Source organism: Littorina saxatilis, linkage group LG16 (assembly GCF_037325665.1).
Source record: "Littorina saxatilis isolate snail1 linkage group LG16, US_GU_Lsax_2.0, whole genome shotgun sequence".
In the NCBI taxonomy this organism is placed as follows: Eukaryota; Metazoa; Mollusca; class Gastropoda; order Littorinimorpha; family Littorinidae; genus Littorina; species Littorina saxatilis.
Window position 1 is genome coordinate 23,159,079 of NC_090260.1, and position 25,350 is coordinate 23,184,428.

General features: G+C 41.1%; 1 protein-coding gene and 1 long non-coding RNA gene across 2 annotated transcripts in view; one reads left to right on the plus strand and one right to left on the minus strand.

The window, feature by feature from the left end:
• Positions 1-1,965: 1,965 nt before the first annotated feature.
• Positions 1,966-5,233, minus strand: LOC138949797 (uncharacterized). Its single transcript, XR_011450453.1, has 2 exons — positions 4,897-5,233; positions 1,966-3,350 (listed from the first exon to the last, which is right to left on the minus strand). It is a non-coding gene; the product is annotated as an uncharacterized lncRNA (long non-coding RNA).
• A 1,474-nt stretch (positions 5,234-6,707) lies between these two features.
• The window catches only part of LOC138949933 (uncharacterized), a 192,895-nt gene continuing 174,252 nt past the window's right edge, over positions 6,708-25,350 (plus strand). Inside the window, exons 1-2 of the mRNA XM_070321716.1 lie at positions 6,708-6,792; positions 20,292-22,265. Coding sequence (XP_070177817.1) covers positions 6,726-6,792; positions 20,292-22,265 — 2,041 coding nt within the window. The 5' untranslated portion in view covers positions 6,708-6,725. The remainder of the gene's footprint in view (positions 6,793-20,291; positions 22,266-25,350) is intronic.

Genomic DNA, 25,350 nt, shown 5'->3' on the forward strand with positions numbered 1-25,350 from the left:
ACAGGCTCGTCACTTTCACTGCCTTTTGCACTAGCGGCGGACTACGGTCATTGTGAAAAAATGCAGTGCGTTCAGTTTCATTCTGTGAGTTCCACAGCTTGACTAAATGTAGTAATTTTGCCTTACGCGACTTGTTTTTTCTGTGTGAACAGAATTGTTTGTTGGTGTATGCATTTTGTGTGGCGCAACTACAAATTGTCGGATTTGCTTCATAGAAGTGCTTTTGGCTACAGATGTGCCTCTGTTTACGCTCGTGTATGTGTTTGTGTGTGTGTGTGTGTGTGTGTGTGTGTGTGTGTGTGTGTGTGTGTGTGTGTGTGTGTGTGAGTGTGTGTGCGTCCGTGTGTCCACGTGTGCGTGTGTGTGTGTACGTGTTGAGTGTGTGTATGTATGTGTATCATTGTGCAGTAGCAACAGCTTTTCTGTTATGTTTTCACTGGATGGAATCTTGAATTTGAATATATACATGTGTATATGATCTGACCTGCTGCTATTTCCTTCCAATTCAAGAGCAGATTTCACTCTTTCTATCACACACACACACACACATACATGGGTGCAACTGCTGGAAAATGAAAAAAATGAAAAGGCCGAGGTCCAGGGGCCGTTAAGGCCCCGGCGGGGTGCAGGGGCAGCACCCTTGCTGGGGGGTCCAGGGGGGCAGCGCCCTCCACTCAAAAACGAAATTTCGCATTTCAGGGAGGATTTGAATGGCCTCTTTTGACTCTAAATCTATTTCAGAACAAACGGGCTTTGCGGATACGCATAATATGAACAATCTTGTAAACTTGAAGGGTTTGTAACCACCCAGCCGAAAATGAATTTTAGCATTTCAAGAGGGTATTAAACAATGGCGACTGCACGTGAGAGGGAACAATTTCAAGAGGGGCTATTTGAGCCTCTCCTGTTTTAAAACTGAAAACAGCAACAACAACAAAATTGGGGTGGGGGGGGGGGGGATGCACAACATGAAAAACCTCTATACTTGAAGGTGTTTGGTTGCATCACTCTTGCTAGAAGGTCTACAAAAAACAAGGTCAACACATTTGAAGAAGGGTTTTAGAAGCCTCTCCTTGCTAACAAAACCTTAAAATTGGAGATGCCCAAATTAAAAATCTTGTAAACTTGAAGGTGATTGATTTTATCACCTAGTTTTGTCTTTGATTTAAAAAATGTTTACTGAATTAAAAAAAATTACCATGCTAACAACAAGTTCACAAACACAGGAAATTACAGTCACCTCCCTTGTATTACAACTTTTTTACTTGAAGCTTATGAATTTATCATTGCAGGAGGTAAATTCTCAAATAATTGTTGAACCATAGCTTCAACGAAATGAGAAACAAGTTTCAAGTCACTGAGTTTGTTTCAATTGAATACTTTTAAAAGGACTAACTGCTCAGGTTAAAAAGAAGGTTTAGACAAAAACAGAAACCTCCCGAGTTATATCCCTTGCCATGCACATGCAATCTTGTGATGCTGCTTTTTCATTTTAGGAGTTACATTCGCAAATGATTGTTGAATCATAGCTTGAAAAGAGAAATAAGTTTCAAGCAAGCTTGTTTCAGTTGCCAACTTTCTAAAGGACTCAATGTATCTGAAGCGAAATACCACTGGTTCATAGATCACGAATGCAAATGTTCTCTACCACTGAAGGTCTCTGAATCCCTGAAAGTGGGGTATATAAGGAAGGCTAAATACACAGCACTTAAGATGCCACATTCACCAGTATGACATGACATCCTCCCCCCCCCTCTACAACCTTGGCACCTTTACACAACCGTCCCTATCAGGCATGGTCAAAGGTGGCTGACCTCTCAAGCAACTCCCCACCCAAACACCAGAATTTAAAAAAAAACCCCAGATTTTCCGTCTCCAGCCTCCTGAGAAAAACGGAAATTCCGTCCTAGACGGAAGAGTTGCACCCATGCACATACACACACCACTTTAACATACACTTTGAAATCATTTTGCATAAATGTGACGTGTATTGACACAACTGACAAAGGTTGAATTATGCTGATTAACCTCAAAATAGCTCTACACAGGAAACAAGATAAGGAGCATTGCAAAATTAAATGGCCTACACTTGAAATGCGAGCACACATTTAAACTACCAATAACATGCAACTGCAAGCAACACTGAACATACCACTACCAGTATTACAGGTATGAAGCCAAAGTGAAGAGAAGAACACTTTCACTAAATGTTCAAAATTGAAATAACATACTGTGGGCATGTGAGTCATTAACTATTCTTTATGATAAATAGACCTGTGCACTTTATTTGCAGAAATAAGTGTGTTCAATTTTGTTGTCATCAAAACAGAACTAGTTGATAATAGAAACTAACTTTCAGTTCCACTGCCAATTTAAACACTGTATTACTTGACTGTACTGATGCAGAACTACGCTGGACCACACACTCTTATTTGTTCCCTAAATCAAACAGCCAATCTGTGTCACTGGAAACATTGAACAAGGAGAATGAACAATATACCTGGCTGAATAAGTTGATAATCAAACTGCTCATGATTCTTTGTTATTCACAGGCTAACACAGCTGTGGATGTAAAACAATCACACAATAACTGAATAAGGTCCTGTATGCATCATAATTTATACTTGTAGCACTTGATTTTGTATTGTGGTCGGTGATCCTTAACAAAATGTATGCCTACATATGTGCATGATTTTACTTTAAGAATAAAATGAAACAAGAATGGAACAATTAATGACTTATCTTTTCTCTCCCTCTCTACAACTTTTGTACTGCCACTTTCTGTGTGTACAGTCATACATGATGTTTGTTTTCTCACACACATGAGCAAGCGAGTCTGGCATTGTCACTGTTTCTTGCTAGTTTCACGGCTGGTGTTTGCAGCTGCTCCTGGTTCACATCCACTGCTTGCAGAGGCTCAGCTTCTCTGTCCAGCCAGTTTCCAACTAGCTCTGGAAGAACTGCGAGTCTGAACACTTTCAAATCTTTCTCCACACACATTACCCAAAAATCAAAGTCAGGCAATACTCGGACAATAACTTTATCCACAGTAGTCCACACCATGAAATCGCAGTAGGAGGAACTGGTTATAACAATCTGGCACTGTACTTGACTAAAGTATGGGTAATCTTTGCGCAGACAAAGCATCCCCTCACTGTTAGATTCCAAACAGAAATGGCGGTCTGCCACAGCACACTCAACAGCTGACTCCTTGAAGGTGAAGGGACGTGTGTGCAGGTTTCTCCAACTCCGGCCATCCAGGTACAGTGTGCTGCCAGTATGTTGCCATCAGAAGTGTCGATGATCCAAGGAGAAAGTGCTGGTTCATTAAGGCGTTGTGAATGAAGAATCTGAAACATAAATTGAAGGTCGCACAAATCAGCATTCAGCTAGGTCAATCGAATGAATATAACTCTAAGACGCACATAATGTGCTTTACAATAATCTTAACAATGAAAAGTAAACAACAGATTTTTAACTGAATATGAACATAAAGCTCATTATAAATATAATATTTTGCAAGCTATTTCAAAATATAAATATATTCAAGACTATCTACAGCTTTTGTCGTAGTCCAGAATACAAACTGAAGCGAAGAATATATCAAACAAAGACAAAGCCTCAACACAATATCCTGAACAGCAACTCGGGGGGCCCGGTAGCTCAGTTGGTAGAGCACTGGACTTGTGATCGGAAGGTCGCAGGTTCGAATTCGGGCCGGGACGGACACGGGTCAACTTTATGTGCAGATTCAGAGACGGAAGCCATGTCCCACCCCCGTGTCATCACAATGGCACGTAAAAGACCTTGGTCATTCCGCCATAAGTGCAGGTGGCTAAAAGTGATGTTAAAAGCTAGAGATTTTCGAAATTTTATGACAGATATGAAATATAGTCCACCCTGCTGTGTTCGATTTTGGCTGAACAAACTTGGTATTAGTATTAAAGAAAAAGTTTGGCTTAATGCAAAAGAAACAACAACAGAAACCAGACTAAAAGAATTACAGTGGAAGATATTACACAATATATACCCAACCAATATTCTCCTCTTAAAAATGGGACTGGCAAATAATGATAAATGTCCATACTGTATTGAACAAGTTGATTATAATTTTATTGAACATTTCTTTTTCTATTGCAGTAAAATTCACCATTTGTGGAAGCATGTTGAAACATTGTTCTACAATCGATATAACATAGCAATTATTTTACAAGCAACAGATGTGCTGATTTATGTGCGAGATATAAAGAATGGTTTGACACATGAAATGTTTAAGTATCTTACCCATTTAATCTTGATTGGAAAAATGTGTATAAGTAAATTTAGATATGGGACACCCCTTGAAATATTATTTATTTTTCAAAGGGACTTAACCCTCAGGGGCCTGGTATAAGTTGAGTGTTAAAAAAGATTTGGTGTATTGGAAACTGAGCTGAACATTAGGAATAAATTTATGTTATGATTACTTTTATTTATTTATTTATCTGAACATATTAGTTTACTGATAAGGTTTATTGATTTAAAAATTGTACACATTTGAAAAGAAAAGACCTATGAAGAAGGTTTGCTCCAAGCCACAAAACAAAAAAAAAAATATAATAAAAAGGCAAAAAATAATTGTAGTAGCAAACCTGCATGCAACTGAGGTTAAAAAAAAAAATTAAAAAAAAAAAAAAAGTGCAGGTGGCTGAATACACCTAAACACGCAGACACCTGGGTAGCGCGACTCCGTTGCTGCTAGCTTTCCACTGGGAGGAAGCGACCCGAATTTCCCAGCGATGGGACAATAAAGTAATGAAAATGAAAATGAAAAATGAAAAATGAAAATGAAATATCTGCAACACAAGACAGAGAGCACTCACGTTCATTCATTATAAACTGAAAGCACATTCTTACCTTTGCAGAAATGACAGAGTTCTGACAGCCATCAGGGCTGTAGCACTTGACATTCCTCACCCAGCCAGAGACAAAAAGTCGGTAGGAATCCAAACGTTTGTAAGCTTTCAGCTGCTCACATACATGCACTCTAGTCTTTCCAAGCACAAAATAATTTACGATGTTGATGTAACTCAGCTCTGGCAGATTGTCCGGATTTGCTGACCAGCACCTGGTTGGAATGTCATACGGATCATTCCCGTCAATCTCCAAAATCGTCTGGTGGTATCGCCGCCTCTCCTCTGGTAACAATCGCTCAGAATATTTTCGCTTCTCGCCCGGTCGCTATGTTTCTCCATCTTGCTTGAGGCAAGGGAAGTCACTCCAGATTCTTCTCGGAACGCGTCAGAGCAAGATTTGATTAAACAGTTGTCGGAGGCAGTGTTTCCCGTTTTTCAACGGTTCACAGCTGTTTTTACTTTTCTCTTTGAAATAAAACGATGAAAGGAAGAGAAATGGAAAGACAGGCATGTTGTTGGGACATAAACAGAACAGAAAACATAAGGGGAAAAAAAAACTGTGTTTCAACAACTTCAAGCAAGAAAATGCAAACACTAAACACTCCCGGCAGGGAAACACCTTAATTGACCTTGACCTTTGACTGTGTTTGAGATCAGTTATTTTCGTACTCGGCTTGTAAAATAAACAAAGTAATATCCAAACAACAGCTATTTTAAGATAAGAGTGTGTGGAGAGACCTTGTATTCAATTATAGTAATCACTGAAAGACATAAAACTTAGTTCAGAAGCGAATCCTAGAAACCCCTAAATAATGGAAAATGTGTTGGCTAAACAATTCATTGTTTACGTAAATAATTCATTGTTTACGTAAATAATGATTTATTTAGCAACATTGCTGATTGTTTATAAACAATGTAATATAAGTCTAAATAATATATTGTTTACGTAAATAAATCATTATTTACGTAAATAAATCATTATTTACGTAAACAATGAATTATTTACGTAAACAATGAATTGTTTAGGTAAATAATGAATGGTTTACGTAAACAAAAAATTATTTAGAATTGTTTTACATTGTTTATAAACAATTACTTATTTAGCACATGAGCTTCTAAATAATGATTATTTAGCTAAAACTGGTGAAAAAAACATGAAAAAGTATCCAAATCATTATTTGACAAACGGAATGCCATATGTTTGGGTCCTGCAAGACTTTATGACCAACGACTTCTCCCTTGGAAGAAAAAAAAGATGTTTGCTTTTCGTCTGCTTTGAAGATAGGGAGATTTTACAGCGCACACGGTAAATTGCAAGTCGTATTGGACAAGAATGTTGTTATTCTTCTTTCTTCGAAGTACCGTAGATTTGTTCTTGGCCATATTTTCGAGCTGTGCATTGTTATATTTTGGGAAAAACACGTTTGAACGCAAATTCGCAAAGAAATTTTGATCATTTGCTCCGGAACTGCAACGTCGATTTACCCAAACAAAAAATTCGGGCTCAATATGCGGAAACAGGCTGGTAGTGTCATATTTTTTAAACGGGTTTGGAAGAACTGCTCATAATTTACATAGCACTCCGGCCCTATTCTTTTTTTCGTCACACCCAAAACCGTTTTTTGTTTTGGGCGACGCAGCATTAACAGGTCTTCCGCGTAAACGTGTTCGCAGTCTTGGTCGTAGAGCTAGAGAGCTCTACAAGTCAGTCGGGGCTGACTGAGACTATCGTTTTTGATGTGTTAGCGTGTCCGAGACAGACACAAACCAGAGCAAACGCCTTTGACGTCATGATGACGTTTTCAACAGAAGTTTCAGCAAGAGGATAAAATGAAGCGTACAGTTTTTGTGTTGGTATCGTTCGGTGTGCTGCATTTCTTGCCACCTTCTTGTGCGGGTAAGTACGTTCTGTGAGTCTCTCTCCCCCCCTCTCTCTCTTCATGTGTAGATCTTATGTCGATTCCTTCTTTGCGATATATTTATGGAAACCGCCGGGTTTTTTTTTTAGCAAAAGAATCGGCATTTTCAACTAGCCATATCTTCGAATCCACTCGGACTAGAACAACGAAATCCGACTATCTTGTGAAACAATTCTTGAGCCTTCCGACAGTGGTATTTTTGCGAGGCGGCCTCGGGCAGATACGACGGTTTTAGTCAACCACAAAAATAGATCTAAAACGCGCGTGGTTGAGCTTTTCCATCGCGTTTTTGAAGCCTGCAAATGTTGTGTTTTTACATTGCTTCGGGGGCACCCTTTAATCTATACGTACAGACAAACCAAATACATTGAACGAAAGGTAAGAGGATACTTGTGAAGGTCTTTAATGCAAGACCGACTCAAAGATCGCTTTGTTTTAGGCAAGTGTAGATTACAGAGTACTTAGCAAAGGAATGCAGTAGTTAAAGGCACAGTGCGCCTCCCGTAAACCATCACAGATACTGTCAGGCTTTTACACACAGTACTTCTTCTTCTTCAGCGTTCCAGAATTTGTCTGGTTACGTGGGACCTGTCTATGAGCTCGTTTGCCCATTAGGGTTCCCCACACTATACTCTGAGAGCATAGTCAGCTCACTCCGCTTTCGTTGAGTAGGCATGCTGGGTATTTTCGTGTTTCCATAACCCACCGAACTCCGACATGGATTACATGATATTTTCCGTGCGTACTTGGTCTTGTGCTTGCGTGTACACACGAAGGGGGTTAAGTCACTAGCAGGTCTGCACATAAGTTGACCTGGGAGATCGGAAAAAATCTCCACTCTTAACCCACCAGGCGGCAGCGACCGGGATTCGAACTCACGACCTCCCGATTAGGAGGCCGACGTTTTACCACCACGCCACTGCGCCCGTCGACACACAGTACAAACACCCTTCCATTTGAACGCTCACCAAACGGATTGTGTCAGAGACAATCGGACCGTGGTGCGTTTTGGCGCTAGACCTAACTTTTAAAATCTAAATAATAAATTGACAGCTTGTTAGTAACACAAATATTCTTTAATCATAAAAGAATTCTTTTTTCATCAAGACAAGATCAGTACAATTCGAAGTTCTAAAAGTTTAAAAAATGAAACGCCCGGAAGCAGGGTCACGCAAGGTCGGGGTTCTCGTAGCAGACGACGGTTTATGTCTATCGCCAGTACCTCTGAACAGTCAAAAGCCACCGCGAGAGTTCTTGTGAACCACAGCCGTTTCGTGCATATATAAATAGTCAGAGGTACATAATAACGTGCTATTGCAGATAAGCTCACAGCTAGTCGCATTCAAATTACTAACTGAGGACTGCATTGTGAAAAAGGGAAACTGGATCACACGGGTTCACGATGGCTCAGGGGTAAGATAAACCACGCAAAATTAAATTCTGTGAAAATTGCTCGCTCTTTACGGAGGGCACCTAGGATTTTCTCAAGCGGTGAGTGTTTAAATGAAAGGGTGTTTGTACTGTGTGTAAAAGCCTGACAGTATCTGTGATGGTTTACGGGAGGCTTACTGTGCCTTTAATATGTCAGAATAAAGAGCAAGCTTTGTTCTTTCGAACGATGCATGATTTGGCACTGAAGGTTTAAGAACTGCCTCCGAAGTGATTTTTGAACACACCCGTCGAAAAGAACACGCTATTTTGGCCGTAAAAAGCACCAAAATGCGGTACATCTTCAACCTTTGTTGTGTGTTTGAAGCAGTACAGCTCAGCAATGCCATTGATTTAAAACCTCACCGAAATGTTTTCTTCAAACTCGCTTCATGAACGAGTTTTCAGCGGTGCGTCCCGCTAGCGCTACGTGTCATTTGTGCTACGTATCGTTTGCGCTATTTTCTGTAGTGCTATCGACACACATTGCCAAAAACAGTAGTGCTATCGGCACGTAGTGCTATTGCCACAATTCACACATGCCATTATCACTACGTCTCAATAGAACTACGTGTCGATATCACTATTTTTGAAAAACCAATGTACTGTAGCGCAACGTGTCGATAGGGCTACGTGTCGATAGCACTACTACATCAGTGTTCAAACGGCAGACACTTCCCTTTGTGTGTGCGTGTGAGTGTGTATATGTCGTGCCGAATTCACGTAATTGCCGATTCCGCGTAATAGGCAACATTTTTGCCCATTTCGCGTAATCGGCAAAACGCTGCCCAATACGTGAAATCGGCAGCGTTTTGCCGAAATAGCGTAAAGGCCTCAAACACTTGCCTATTTCGCGACTTCAGCAGCCGATTACGCGGAATCGGCAGCCGATTACGCGTAATGGGCATGTTGTCCATTACTCGAAATCGGCAATAGTGAGTTTAGTGTGTATGTGTGTGTGTGTGTGTGTTGTCGTCGATACAGACTGTGATAATATACCCTTTAGCACACACACACACACACACACACACACACACACGCACGCACACACACACACACACACACACACACACACACACACACACACACTCTCACACACACACCCACACACACACACACACACATCACGCGCGCGAGAGAAAGACCGAAGTGAGGGGGTGACGTCATGATACATTGACGTCAAAGCCTTTTGTAGCATGGGCCAACCAATTTTTATTTTCAAATAAATGTTTATGGTACAAATGCAGATCTTTATGTTCTATGATCTTTTCGAAGACAAAAAATATGTTTGGGGGAGTAACCCTAGCAATATATATTGTTGCGATTTAAACAAGAGGCGAAGCCTTCAAGGCTCACGTAAGAAATAGACAAACAGTAACACAAACTCACTACACGAAGCTTCGCAAAGTCTTAATACCAAAAACCCGCAGCTACGGCGTGGTACTTTGACCCCAACATCGCTTCTCAAGTTTTGACATGCGAAGCTTCGCCGTAGCTCGCAACGAAGTTGGGGTTTTTTGTAAGAAGAGTGCTTTTCGATTCAAGATGGACGACGAAATCAGACTCAATACCATAGTGAAGAATGCATTTATCGACTTTGGTTGACCCAAAGTACAAGAACTAACCTCCTACCTGTATTATTTCATACTGCGATGCATTGACATGTCGAATGAAACTCGAAACCCCAGCGCTCACGCCAACAGGTCCCGGCCGTGCTCAGTCAACGAAATAGAACACATACAATTAACTTACGTCATCATCAAGTACGTAAAGTACAATTTGTGACGTAAAGTACTCAGAAAGAAGCACACCACGCGCTGGTCGAGACTACGTGCATGCGCTTTCTGACTAATAAGATTTGAGACGCCAAGACATGAAAAGAAAAAGATAACTCTTGCCTTCCAACTAGTCTCGGCCCGCTCAAAACCGAGACTTTCAGTAATTCCTTCGCGTGACGTCTAACCCTCTTACGCCATAATGTGACGTCTTCAAATGACGAAATGTTAAAGTTTGTACCACATACATACACACGCACAAACACACACACGCACACACACACGCACAAACGCACAGACAGACAAAGTTACGATCGCATAGGCTACACTTACGTGAGCCAAAAACAAGAAACAAGAAACAAAGGTACGGGCAGGTTTCACGGTATTGAGACATTCTATTGACTGCACAATGTGCTCTGATTTCTAACTTGCTGAACCAATTTTCTCAGTGTTTTTTTTTATATGCAATGCACAAATGTGTCATTTTGAATACAATTCTGAAAAAAAAAATCGTTTGAGTTGTTTTGTTGGCATTTTATGCACATGTGTTTGGTAGCGATCGTGTGAATCCTGACAGACGCCATTTCCTTCTGCATGACAGAAGCCAACCATTGATGTGAAAATTGAAACGAAAAGGCACTCAATTCACACTGAATGGTCATATTTGATAGCAGAGCTGCAATATCTAACCATACAAACAAAAACAAAAGCACAAATATGAATTTTGCATTACATATTTTGCACACAAAAAATCGAATCGAGAACTGGACGCTGTCTGTCCGAAAAACTAAGTCTTCACAGATAAACCAAGTAAGCTTATTTTACCACAAGAAATGATAACATGATTTTATTTTGACATTGAAAACACACCTTTATAGTCTGTACTTCATAGGAAAGCATTTACAATGACCGAAATTTCGCGAAATTCCGCGCAGTGTCCATTTCTTGGAATGTCCGACCGTCGTCTGTCAGGGGTTTCCAACGATCGCTACTTTCACTTTCGTTGTCATTTTCGGGCAATCCTATGCCGTATGTGACATATTACACACTTTTCACAGTTGAGGCCGAAGGCGTGATTTGTGATTATTTTTTCAGGTGAGATTTTATTGTTTTTGTTGCCTTTTTGTCGAGTAATATGCCGTCTGTCAGCCAACGATCGCTACCACACGATCGCTACCTCTTCATGCTCGATCAGATTTTTAGCTTTTTCAATGATTATAGAAGTTTGATTAACGTTTCCTTTGCAGTTCTGGATCGGTAGGGTAAAGGTATCTAATTTCGACATAAGATCTTGGGGGTACCTAAATCCGACCGATTTTCCAAGTCACATCAATGACGAGGTGCGCACGTCATCACAACAGAAGGAATGCCATTCATACACGGGCCATTCATGAACCGGTTGATGACGCGACTTTACGGACCAATCTTTTTGTCGCGAGAGTTATTTGCGTCATCGGCACCGCGGCGCGAAAATTTGCCTTGCAAGTGTCTTCTAAAGTTTTAACGTTGAGGGGGGAATCGAGACAAGGGTGTGGTGTATGTGTGTGTGTGCGTGTGTGTGTAGAGCGATTCAGACCAAACTACTAGACCGATCTTTATGAAATTTTACATGAGTGTTTCTGGGAATGATATCCCCGGACGTTGTTTTTCTTTTTTTTGATACATACCTTTGATGACGTCATATCCGGCTTTTTGTAAAAGTTGAGGCGGCACTGTCACACCCTCATTTTTCAATCAAATTGATTGAAATTTTGGCCAAGCAATCATCGACGAAGGCCGGACTTCGGTATTGCATTTCAGCTTGGTGGCTTAAAAATTAATTAATGACTTTGGTCATTAAAAATCTGAAAATTGTAAAAAAAAAAAAAAAATTATAAAACGATCCAAATTTACGTTCATCTTATTCTTCATCATTTTCTGATTCCAAAAACATATAAATATGTTATATTTGGATTAAAAACAAGCTCTAAAAATTAAAAATATAAACATTATGATCAAAATTAAAGGCACAGTAAGCCTCCCGTAAACCATCACAGATACGGTCAGGCTTTTACACACAGTACAAACACCCTTTCATTTAAACACTCACCGATTGAGAACATCCTAGGTGCCCTCCGTAAAGAGCGAACAATTTTCAAAGAATTTATTTTTGCGTGGTTTATCTTACCCCTGAGCCATCGTGAACTCGTGTCATCCAGTTTCCCTTTTTCACAATGTAGTCGTCAGTTAGTCATTTGAATATGACTCGATGTGAGCTTATCTACAATAGCACGTTTTTATGCACGAAACAAACGGCTGTGGTTCACAAGAACTCTAGCGATGGCTTTTGACTGTTGAGAGGAACGGCGATATGCACTGTAAACCGTCGTCTGCGACGACCCTTGCGTGACCCTGCTTTCGGGCTTTTCTGATCTTGTCTTGATGAAAAACAAATTCTTTTATGATTAAAGAATTTTGTAACAAGCTGTCAATTTATTATTTAGATTTTAAAAGTTAGGTCTAGCGCAAAAACGCACCACGGTCCAAAAACATTCTGATAATCATCGATCCACGGCTATCGACAGTTTACATCGATAGAAGGGAAGTAACTCATTTTTGACCCGAGTTCAGAATGGGTCCAAAAAGTGTTCGAGACAATCTGCAAAATTAATTCTTTAAAAATTGCTCGCTCTTTACGTAGGGCACCTAGGATGTTCCCGTTTGGTGAGCGTTCAAATGGAAGGGTGTTTGTACTGTGTGTAAAAGCCTGACAGTATCTGTGATGGTTTACGGGAGGCTTACTGTCCGGGCGTGATTTCCGGTATCATATTCATAACAGCCGTCCCGGCCAGCACCAAAACGAGGCGCAATTGTTGTTAAGGAGAAGTCCACGAAAATAAATTCTTTGAACATTTCTCACGCTCGACAGAAAGCAGCCAGGATGTTCCCGTTCGGTGAGCGTTCAAATGGAAGTATGCTTGTACTGTATGTAGACGCTCGGGGAGCTCTGTGATGGTTTACGGGAGGCTTACTGTGCCTTTAAATTTTCGAAATCAATTTAAAAACACTTTCATCTTATTCCTTGTCGGTTCCTGATTCCAAAAACATATAGATATGATATGTTTGGATTAAAAACACGCTCAGAAAGTTAAAACGAAGAGAGGTACAGAAAAGCGTGCTATCCTTCTCAGCGCAACTACTACCCCGCTCTTCTTGTCAATTCCACTGCCTTTGCCACGAGCGGTGGACTGACGATGCTACGAGTATACGGTCTTGCTGAAAAATTGCATTGCGTTCAGTTTCATTCTGTGAGTTCGACAGCTTGACTAAATTTTGTATTTTCGCCTTACGCGACTTGTTCTTCTTTGTTTCTGTTTTTCGACGGCATAATTGGATGACCAAGCAGTCACGGCTACCTACTAAAGTCGTGTTGAGGCAGGCTTTGTGTAGGGATCCTTCTATCTCCCCCTCCCTATGTGAGGAGAGTAGTTAGGGTACCCACAGTCTTTGGTGGTAAGCCTTCAGTTTGTGTGCGTCACTTATGTGCGTGTTTTTTGTTGTGTGTTATTTCCACTTAAAATAAAAGTAGATTTGTTTAACATTCTGTATTCATATATGTATGCAATTGATTATTATTTTATATCAAAATGAGTGAGTGTCTTTTTATGAACAAAAAAGTGTTCCTTGTAAATGAAACAGGTATCTTGGCTCTTCTTGCCGTTTTCTAAATTAGGGGGTATCGATAGTATAAGTTTATTTCTGCCATTAAAAAAATGATAAAGAAGTACTTATCTGTTTTTATCTTGTACACACATAAATACACTTTCAAAACATGTGACTTTTGTTAGTGTATGGAGACCTTGAAATGTGAAAAAAAACATTTCGCCGGCCGGTTTAGGTGAAAATGGCGTTCTGATCAAGGACATCTGCATGCAAACATATAGACAGCCTCAGGCAAGGAACTTTGTTGTGAAAATCTGTTATATGTTTAAACTTTATGTAAATCATTTAGTATTAGTGGTTTTCTGTCTTCTTTCTGGAGTCAGGCTTGCATCAAGTTTGTTTGATAGATTTTCACGTTTTGGGGGCAACTTTCGTTTCGCTTGATTTTCTATGGAAAAAAAGACTCTGCGTATAATTTTTTTCTTTGTTTTGTGTGGTACTGATCCTAATTAATTACAATAACATCCATGTTCACAGTATTTTACAGTTTTATGTTTGACTGGAAGTGTGAGAAAATGGGAAATGGCTGAAATCAATACCGTGAAACCTGCCTATGCTCATATATTTTTTGAAAAACTTGGGACCATGATTATTGTTATAGAAGTTTTCATAAAATGATAAGGAAAAATAAATGATAAATCAACAATATGGTTTTGTTCAGAAAAGGGCAAAGCAAAGTGTGAAAAATCTAAGATGACGAACATAAAAACATGTTTGGGGTATGAATGTCTGTAATTTGTAACTCAAATCAAATTCTTGGATAAGTGTTAATAAGTCTTAGCCGAGATTAATGCTTCGATAGAAGTGCTTTTGCTCAGGTGAGTCATATATCGGCTTACTTATAAGGTGGTGAGAGAAAGAATGTTGACCATTGGTCACCATTACCGAAAAAGCCAGGAACATTACCTTAACAATATCCCTGATGCGGAAACACGCAGTGAAACCTTGCAAGATCTACTTTCACTTTTTCCGTAACCAGAATAATTATAATTATGGTAATATTAAAATTTACTGTGAAAATGCTTGCAAAAATGGCGACCCAAAACGGGAATGCACAAAAGGAGCGTCTTTGCAGACTTACCTCACGTTCTGTGTTGTTGATAACAGTCGTATCTGTGCTGTTTTTGTTGAGTCACTTGAGAAAAAGTGACTCTATGTAATCGGTCAGTGTTAGTCTGTCCGGCCGGCCGTCCGGCCGGCCGTCCGTAGACACCACCTTAACGTTGGACTTTTCTCGGAAACTATCAAAGCGATCGGGCTCATATTTTGTTTAGTCGTGACCTCCAATGACCTCTACACTTTAACGATGGTTTCGTTGACCTTTGACCTTTTTCAAGGTCACAGGTCAGCGTCAAAGGAAAAATTAGACATTTTATATCTTTGACAAAGTTCATCGGATGTGATTGAAACTTTGTAGGATTATTCTTTACATCAAAGTATTTACATCTGTAGCCTTTTACGAACGTTATCAGAAAAACAAGGGAGATAACTAGCCTTTTCTGTTCGGCAACACACAACTTAACGTTGGGCTTTTCTCGGAAACTATAAAAGTGACCGGGCTCAAATTTTATGTGAACGTGACTCATTGTGTTGTGAATAGCAATTTCTTCCTGTCCATCTGATGCCTCATATAATATTCAGAACTGCGAAAGTGACTCGATCGAGCGTTTGCTCTTCTTGTTTAAATAATAATACTGATGCGTTTCTTTGTAATGTTGCCATTTATTGTTTTCATTGTGAAATGCGAGTGTGTTCCGAGGCGTAATATGCAAACGACTGATGTCACACTTAGGGTACCTCACTTCGATCAGCGTAACACTCAAAACAAGAGGCGAAGCCTTCTAGGCTCACGTAAGAAATCGACAAACAGTAACACAAACTCAATCACTCCGTCACACACACACACACACACACACACACACACACACACACACACACACACACACACACACACACACACACACACACACACACACACACACACAGTAAGCATAGGTGACACTGTGCAAGAAAGCGAGACACTAGATATAGATCTGTCTGTCTGTCTGCATGTAGCCTACTTACAGGGACACGACTGCCAACTAGTCTCGGCCCGCTCAAAATTACAATGACCGAGACTTTCAGTAATTCCTTCGCGTGACGTCTAACCCTCTTACGTCATAATGTGACGTCTTCAAATGACGAAATGTTAGAGTTTCTACCACAGACATACATACATACGCACGCACAGACAGACAAAAGTTAGCACCGCATAGGCTACACTTACGTGAGCCAATAAGCTTCAAAGTAGAAAAGCAGATATACACTACCAACAGTGGCGGATTTAGTGTGGGTTCAGGGGAAAAAAGAGAGAGAGAGAGAGAGAGAGAGAGAGAGAGAGAGAGAGAGAGAGAGAGAGAGAGAGAGAGAGAGAGAGAGATGATTAAATGAGCATTTTGCTTCCTTCAGGAAAAATAATTCAGGGGGGCCATGCTCCCGGACCCCCCTAGCATGTTCGGGCACTTCGCCCCCTCAATTTCTTCAAGTTTGTGCAAAAATGTTTGGGTGGGTCCCTTCCTTACGATCCTGGATCCGCCCTATACATTGACCAAAACACTGAATTCGAGATCCACAAGACTGAGCCAGAATCAATGAAATTGACTTCCTGTATAAAATATTGCTATCAAATTTGTTCGTGCCGTCACAAATGAAACGCAGGTTACCTTCGACTTTTGCTTCAAAGTAACTGTACACACATAGAATTACCATTGACACGAAGATAACGAACTTATTCGGAAATTACACGCCACACACCACATATTGATGATATTTTACACACACAAAAAACATGTGGTGCCGTCACGTAGACGTAGAAGTCAAAACAAGAACTTACTGTCCAGCCTCTCAACTTTCGTTCCATGCAATTTGTTTGTCTGTACGTATAGACTGAGGGGTACCCTGAAATGATTTGTAATCACAACATTCACAGACTTCAAATACGCCATTGAAAAACTCGTCCACGTGCGTTTTAGATCTATTTACTTGGGTGACTAAAACTGTCGTACCTGCCAAAGGCCGCTTCGCGTAACAAAATGACTACCAGAGTCATATATCCGTACCTCGTCAGATAGTCTTAGAGCCATATGAGTGAGAACGGATATATCCGTACCCCGCCATTCAGGCAGCATACGCCGATTTCGGGGGAGGCATGGCATGCTAGGTATTTTCGTGTTTCTATAACCCACCGGACTCTGACATGGATTACATGATCTTTTCCGTGCGCACTTGGTCTTGTGCTTGCGTGTACACACGAATGGAGGTTAAGTCACTAGCAGGTCTGCACATAAGTTGACCTGGGAGATCGGAAAAAATCTCCACTCTTAACCCACCAGGCGGCAGTGACCAAGATTCGGACTCACGACCTCCCGATTAGGAGGCCGACGTCTTACCACCACGCCACTGCGCCCGTCAATCCTCCTTTTAAGACCTACAAAACCCTAAGAAAATCAGGTCTTAAAATGAGGGTAAACTTACAGAATATCTAATAAAACAGGGTCTTGCAAATGTCTTGTTGGACGTCTTAAAATGAGGGTAAACTTACAGAATATCTAATAAAACAGGGTCTTGCAAATGTCTTGTTGGACGTCTTAAAATGAGGGTAAACTTACAGAATATCTAATAAAACAGGGTCTTGCAAATGTCTTGTTGGACGTCTTAAAATGAGGGTAAACTTACAGAATATCTAATAAAACAGGGTCTTGCAAATGTCTTGTTGGACGTCTTAAAATGAGGGTAAACTTACAGAATATCTAATAAAACAGGGTCTTGCAAATGTCTTGTTGGACGTCTTAAAATGAGGGTAAACTTACAGAATATCTAATAAAACAGGGTCTTGCAAATGTCTTGTTGGACGTCTTAAAATGAGGGTAAACTTACAGAATATCTAATAAAACAGGGTCTTGCAAATGTCTTGTTGGACGTCTTAAAATGAGGGTAAACTTACAGAATATCTAATAAAACAGGGTCTTGCAAATGTCTTGTTGGACGTCTTAAAATGAGGGTAAACTTACAGAATATCTAATAAAACAGGGTCTTGCAAATGTCTTGTTGGACGTCTTAAAATGAGGGTAAACTTACAGAATATCTAATAAAACAGGGTCTTGCAAATGTCTTGTTGGACGTCTTAAAATGAGGGTAAACTTACAGAATATCTAATAAAACAGGGTCTTGCAAATGTCTTGTTGGACGTCTTAAAATGAGGGTAAACTTACAGAATATCTAATAAAACAGGGTCTTGCAAATGTCTTGTTGGACGTCTTAAAATGAGGGTAAACTTACAGAATATCTAATAAAACAGGGTCTTGCAAATGTCTTGTTGGACGTCTTAAAATGAGGGTAAACTTACAGAATATCTAATAAAACAGGGTCTTGCAAATGTCTTGTTGGACGTCTTAAATGAGGGTAAATTTACAGAATATCTCATATTTAAAAAACAGGGTCTTGCAAATGTCTTATTGGACGTCTTAAAATGAGGGTAAACTTACAGAGGTTATGAACAGAGTCTTATAAAAGAGGGTCTGACAAATAATGTCTTGTTGGGGGTCTTATAAGGGAGGGAGTCTTTTTCAAAATTTGGAGGATGTCGAGCATGTCAAGCTAGTGATGGCGGTGGAAAGGGGGTCGGGGGGTGGTGCAAGTTTGTAAGTGAGAAATTTGGGTTGAATATCAAAATGGATTGATACAGGTCACAGTAGGTTCATGTTTGTGTCAATCAGTCAGATGAGAACGTTTTCTTGAACATTATTTAATGAAGCTCGAACAGCATTTTTTAATTTGTTTAAAAAGTGACTATTATTTTTATTTAGTTATTACTTCTTTTTTTCTTTGGAAGGGGGTGTCATTAGCAGTGGATTCCTCCTTTTAAAACCCACAAAACCCTGAGAAAATCAGGTATTAAAAAATAAGAAATCTTAAAATGGGGGTAATCTTACAGAAGTTATGAACAGAAAATGTGAGAAAACAGGGTCTTGAAACGGCGGAGGGTCCTATTGGGGGTAAATTGGGGTATTAAGGAAGGAAGATCAAGTCTTCTATCAGGTTTTAGGGGCCAGGTAGCTAAGTTGGTAGAGCACTGGACTTCTGATCGTACGGTCGCAGGTTCGAATCCGGGCCGGGACAGACACGGGACAACTTTATGCGCAGACCCAGAGACGGTATCTACGTTCCACCCCCGTGTCACCACAGTGGCACGTAAAAGACCTCGGTCAATCTGCCGTTAGTGCAGATTGCTGATACCACATAAACACGCATACACTTGTGTAACTCATCAAAAACCGTGAGGGCGTACAACTTGAAATATCATGTAACCCAAATCTTGTCCTTTATAAGAGGCGAAACATTTAGCCTGTAGAACATCAACATTCTCTCTCTATCAGATTGGGTAAGAAGGGAGGAAGTCTTCTACGGTGGGGGTCTTACAAGAGAGGGGAGGGGGAAAAGGCAAGTCGTGTTAGCATTTGCTTTTCTTCTTTAAACAGATAATGGGACAAACAAACAAGTCGCGTAAGGCGAAATTACTACATTTAGTCAAGCTGTGGAACTCACAGAATGAAACTGAACGCACTGCATTTTTTCACAATGACCGTAGTCCGCCGCTTGTGCAAAACGGAGTGAAACTGACGAGCCTTTTTAGCGCGGTAGTGGTTTCGCTGTGCTGCATAGCACGCTTTTCTGTGCCTCTCTTCGTTTTAACTTTCTGAGCGTGTTTTTAATCCAAACATATCATGTTTTTGGAATCAGGAACCGACAAGGAATAATAATTGTTTTTCAATCGATTTCGGAAATTTAATTTTGATCATAATTTGTATATCTTTAATTTTCAGAGCTTGTTTTAATCCAAATATAATATATTTATATGTTTTTGGAATCAGGGAATGATGTAGAATAAGATGAACGTAAATTTGGATCGTTTTATGTAAAAAAAAACAAAAAACAATTTCAATTTTCAGATTTTTAATGACCAAAGTCATTGATTAATTTTTAAGCCACCAAGCTGAAATGAAATACCGAAGTCCGGCCTTTGTCGAAGATTGCTTTACACAAATTTCAATCAATTTGATTGAAAAATGAGGGTGTGACAGTGCCGCTTCAACTTTTACAAAAAGCCGGATATGACGTCATCAAAGACATTTATGGAAAAAAGTGAAAAAAACGTCTGGGGATATCATACCCAGGAACTCTCATGTAAAAATTCATAAAGATCGGTCCAGTAGTTTACTCTGAATCACTCTACACACACTCACAGACACACAGACACAGACACAGACACAGACACACACACACACACACACACACACACACACACACACACACACACACACACACACACACACACACACACCACGACCCTCGTCTCGATTCCCCCTCTATGTTAAAACATTTAGTCAAAATTAAATGTAAAAAAACCAGGACAGTTACTCCTTAAGGCAGAGCCTTCAATCGTTCAGCTTCATGTTGTTAAATACTCCTGATGTCTGAAGTCATTTGAGACAGTAGTTATGCTGTCATACGCCATAATTACTGCCTACTTTCAGCAAGAGGCAGCATCAATGATTCACGAGCCTCCCCTTGGCAGAGCTCAAACAGTGCGACGCACGATGAAGAAGAGTTGCAAAAGACGTCGTCCCATCCCAACGAACAGAAGACCAGTGTTCCTCTCTCTCAGAACGAAGGAGACACTGCAGTTCGTCAGAAGGCCAAGGACACAGACCTCGGGGGGCCCGTGTTATCTCCCGTGAAGGATATCCACAGGGAAGAACAGTCATTGGTCCTTCGCTTGAAAAACGATGACAGCGAAACGCCTCCGACCAACGGTCGCACAAAGCCTAAGAAAACCATGGCGTTTGTGAACGAAGCAGACGGTCGCAGCAAGCCAAAGAAAACGCTGGCGTTTTGGAATGTAGTAGACGGTCGCAGCAAACCAAAGAAAACCCTGGCGGTTTGGGACCAAACAGAAGGCCGTTGGAAAGAGAATGTCTCGCCTTCTCTGAAGAAAACCCAGGATGAAAGCGGCACCGTGTCCCGACGCCCACAGAAAGGCTCCATCAAAGAAGCACCGGGAAACGGTTCCATCAAAGAAGAACAAGAACAATACTCAAATAGAGAAGACCCAGTGAAAGGCTCCATCAAAGAAGCACCAGAAAAAGGCTACATCACAGTAGCACCAGAAAATGGTTTCATCAAAGAAGCGCCAGAAAAAGTCTCCATCCAAAGAGCGCAAGAAAAGGGTTTCATCGAAAAAACACCAGTAAAAGGCTCCATCAAAGCAGCACTAGGAAAAGGTTCCATCAAAGAAGCACCAGCAAAAGAAGGCTCAATCGAAGAAGCACCAACAAAAGGTTCCATCAAAGAAACACAAGAGGACCACATCCACAAAGACAGCAACGAAAAGCAAACCATCTTCACCAATCTCAAAAAGGACCTTAGTAACACTCACACAGAAGCCCAACTCCCACAGAAAAGGCAGAATGAAGGGGGTATAGTACAACACGCCAGGAAAGGGCAGAATGAACACAAGGCGGTGTCCGCTTCCCCAACGAAAGACCGGGTTGAAAATGACGCGGCGTCTCAACACACACAGAAAGATGAGAAAGTACCAGGCTACGCGCCCGATCCGTGGAGACAAGATGTCACAGGGAAGGGAATAACCTTTTCTCCCCTCGAGCAAGACCAGGAAAAAATGGATGCAGTCGCCCTGTTTTTGAAGAACATTCTGATCAAAAAAGAGCCCGTACCACATCTCGGCAAGACAAACGGCTATGGCAATGGCACATCCTTGCCCCCCTTTGGAAAAGAGCACAGTGGAATGGCCGCAAACAAAGCCACCAAACAGAATCCCCGTAAAGGACGTTCGAACGAAAGTAGAACCTCCGCTCAACCGCCAAGAGAGATGGAAGCGAAAACGATGTTAGCTGACAACAAGGCGACACCAACCAAGATGGAAGCGGAGACGATGTTAGCTGAAAGCAAGGCAACACCACACAAGATGGAAGCGGAGACGATGTTAGATGGAAGCAAGGCGATACCACACAAGATGGAAGCGGAGACAATGTTAGCTGACAGCAAGGCGATACCACACAAGATGGAAGCGGAGACGATGTTAGCTGAAAGCAAGGAGACACCACACAAGATGGAAGCAGAGACGATGTTAGCTGAAAGCAAGGTGACACCACACAAGATGGAAGCAGAGACGATGCTAGCTGAAAGCAAGGCGACACCACAAAAGATGAAAGCAGAGACGATGTTAGCCGACAGCAAGGCGACACCACACAAGATGGAAGCGGAGACGATGTCAGCTGACAGCAAGGCGACACCACACAAGATGGAAGCGGAGACGATGTTAGCTGACAGCAAGGCGACACCACACAAGATGGAAGCGGAGACGATGTTAGCTGACAGCAAGGCGACACCACACAAGATGGAAGCGGAGACGATGTTAGCTGACAGCAAGTTGACACCACACAAGCGTGCCGCCTACAGCCTCGCCGTCCACAGAAGTAAAAGAACAAGTAAGTAACAGCATGTTATACTGTTCTAAATCACGGTGTGTCAACTGAATCCGTTCGTACAGCGTCATTTTTGGCACTTGGTCGAGGAAACATATTGCGGTAAATTAATCGTGTGGGCAGCGCACATTCGTGATATTGCAAGGATTAGGTAGCAAATTCATTGCGCTATGTGTACAATAAATACCAAGGTGCTAGTCGACCTTATGATTGCACACGCGGGACAAACGTGGCAGCTTTGCATGTTTTTCAGACATTTTCTTGTTTTTATCGCTCTGTAATCAAAACTGACCCCTGATTTGCACATGAGCACCAAACCCATTGCCTGTTACGATATTTCGCTTGAACAGAAGTTTATAGAAACTAATTGCTTTTGTACAATCACTTGAATTTTGAAAACATACCGATTCTGTTCGTACCCCATGATTCAGTTCGTACAAAACAACATGTTTCCGTTCGTACACAAAGCGTTTCTATTCGTCACATTCGTTTGATCAGGGAGAAACAGGCCCCCACTACAAGTTATGTGTGTTCCAATGGTCGTCATATAATGCACAGAGTACGCCTACGAGAGATATTGGACCTATGTGAACCATAATATGTATTGCATTTGCATCAGACAGTTTTGTTTCCGTACATCGTACTGATTTTGACGAAAACAGGTGTCGGTTTGTACCCATTTCATCAAATTGTTCCCGTTCGGATGCGTTTTATGACGTTCGTGATTTTGGTTGAAAGCTTGAGAAATTAGCATTTTAATACCCCATAATACAAACAAACCAGGTAGATGGTAAGGAAGGAGTGTGCCTCTAACTTTTTGTTTTCATTGACCGCAGCGTTAAATAAAAACGCATTATTTGATGAACGCATTGTGGTCCAGGGGTAAATTATATAGGCTCATTGAGCTCGCAGTTTTGTTTGTGTGTGTGTGTTTGTAAGTTCGTGTGTGTGTACGCGCACGTGATGACAATTCAAGCTTTCATTAAAGCAAGCAACACTAAAAGGGGTATTACAATGGTACTACTACTTTCTCAAGCTTGCAACCAAAATCACGAACGTCATAAAACGCGTCCGGACGGAAACTGTTTGAAGAAAGTGGTAGAACGGAAACCTGTTTTCGTCAAAATCAGTACGAACGGAAACAAAACTGTCTGATGCAAATGCAATACATCTTATGGTTCACATATGTCCAATATCACTCGTAGGCGTACTCTGTTCTACATGACGACCATTGGAACACAAATAACTTGTAGTGGGGGCCTGTTTAGTTTCTATACACTTTTGTTCAAGCGAAATGACGTAACAGGCAATGGGTTTGGTACTCATGTGCAAATCAGGGGTCAGTTTTGATTACAGAGCGAGAAAAACAAGAACATGTCTGAAAATCATGCAATGCTGCGACGTTTGACCCTTGTGCAATCATGAGGTCGACTGGCACCTTGGTATTTATTGTACACAATAAATGTGCTACCCAATCCTTGCAATATCACGAATGTGCGATGCCCAAACGATTTACCGCAATTTTTTTCCTCGACCAAGTTCCGAAAATGACGCTGTATGAACGGAAACATTCGGCGTACGAACGGAAACCTCCGGTGTACGAACGGAATCAGTTGACACACCGTGTAAAAGAATATGGAACAGCCCTACGCATTGCTGTGTCTGTGAATGGTGATCCTAATCTAGCTGGTATGTTTCACCATGACTGTATTGCTGTGTCTATCAAAACTGTATCGCTGTGTTTGTAAGAATGTTGCTCTTGCTGGCATGTTTCGCAATGACTGCATTGCTGTGTTTGTGAATGGTAATGTTGCTGGTATGTTTCGCCATGACTGTATCGCTGTGTTTGTAAGAGTGTTGCTCTTGTTGGTATGTTTCGCAATGACTGTATTGCTGTGTTTGTGAATGGTAATGTTGCTGGTATGTTTCACCATGACTGTATCGCTGTGTTTGTAAGAGTGTTGCTCTTGTTGGTATGTTTCCCAATGACTGTACCATTGCTGTGTCTGTGAATGGTAATCTTGCTGGTATGTTTCACCATGACTGTATCGCTGTGTTTGTGAGAATGTTGCTCTTGTTGGTATGTTTCGCAATGACTGTATTGCTGTGTTTGTGAATGGTAATGTTGCTGGTATGTTTCGCCATGACTGTATCGCTGTGTTTGTAAGAGTGTTGCTCTTGTTGGTATGTTTCGCAATGACTGTATTGCTGTGTTTGTGAATGGTAATGTTGCTGGTATGTTTCACCATGACTGTATCGCTGTGTTTGTAAGAGTGTTGCTCTTGTTGGTATGTTTCCCAATGACTGTACCATTGCTGTGTCTGTGAATGGTAATCTTGCTGGTATGTTTCACCCTGACTGTATCGCTGTGTTTGTGAGAATGTTGCTCTTGTTGGTATGTTTCACCATGACTGTATCGCTGTGTCTGTGAATGGTAATCTTGCAGGTATGTTTCATCATGATTGTATTGCTGTGTCTGTGAATGGTAATCTTGCTGGTATGTTTCACCAGGACTGTATTGCTGTCTGTAAATGTTGCTCTTGTTTCATCATGACTGTATCGCTGTGTTTGTGAGAAGAGTGCTCTTGTTGGTATGTTTCATCATGACTGTATCGCTGTGGTTGTGAGAAGAGTGCTCTTGTTGGTATGTTGTATCATGACTGCACTGCAGTGTTTGTGAGAAGAGTACGTGCTCTTGGTGGTATGTTTCATTATGACTGTACTGCTGTGTTTGTGAGAAGAGTGCTCTTGTTGGTATGTTTTACCATGACTGTATCGCTGTGTCTGTGAGAAGAGTGCTCTTGTTGGTATGTTGCATCATGACTGCACTGCAGTGTTTGTGAGAAGAGTGCTCTTGGTGGTATGTTTCATTATGACTGTACTGCTGTGTTTGTGATAAGAGTGCTCTTGTTGGTATGTTTTACCATGACTGTATCGCTGTGTCTGTGAGAAGAGTGCTCTTGTTGGTATGTTTCACCATGACTGTACTGCAGTGTTTGTGAGAAGAGTGCTCTTGTTGGTATGTTTCATCGTGACTGTACTGCTGTGTGAGAAGAGTGCTCTTGTTGGTATGTTTCATCATGACTGT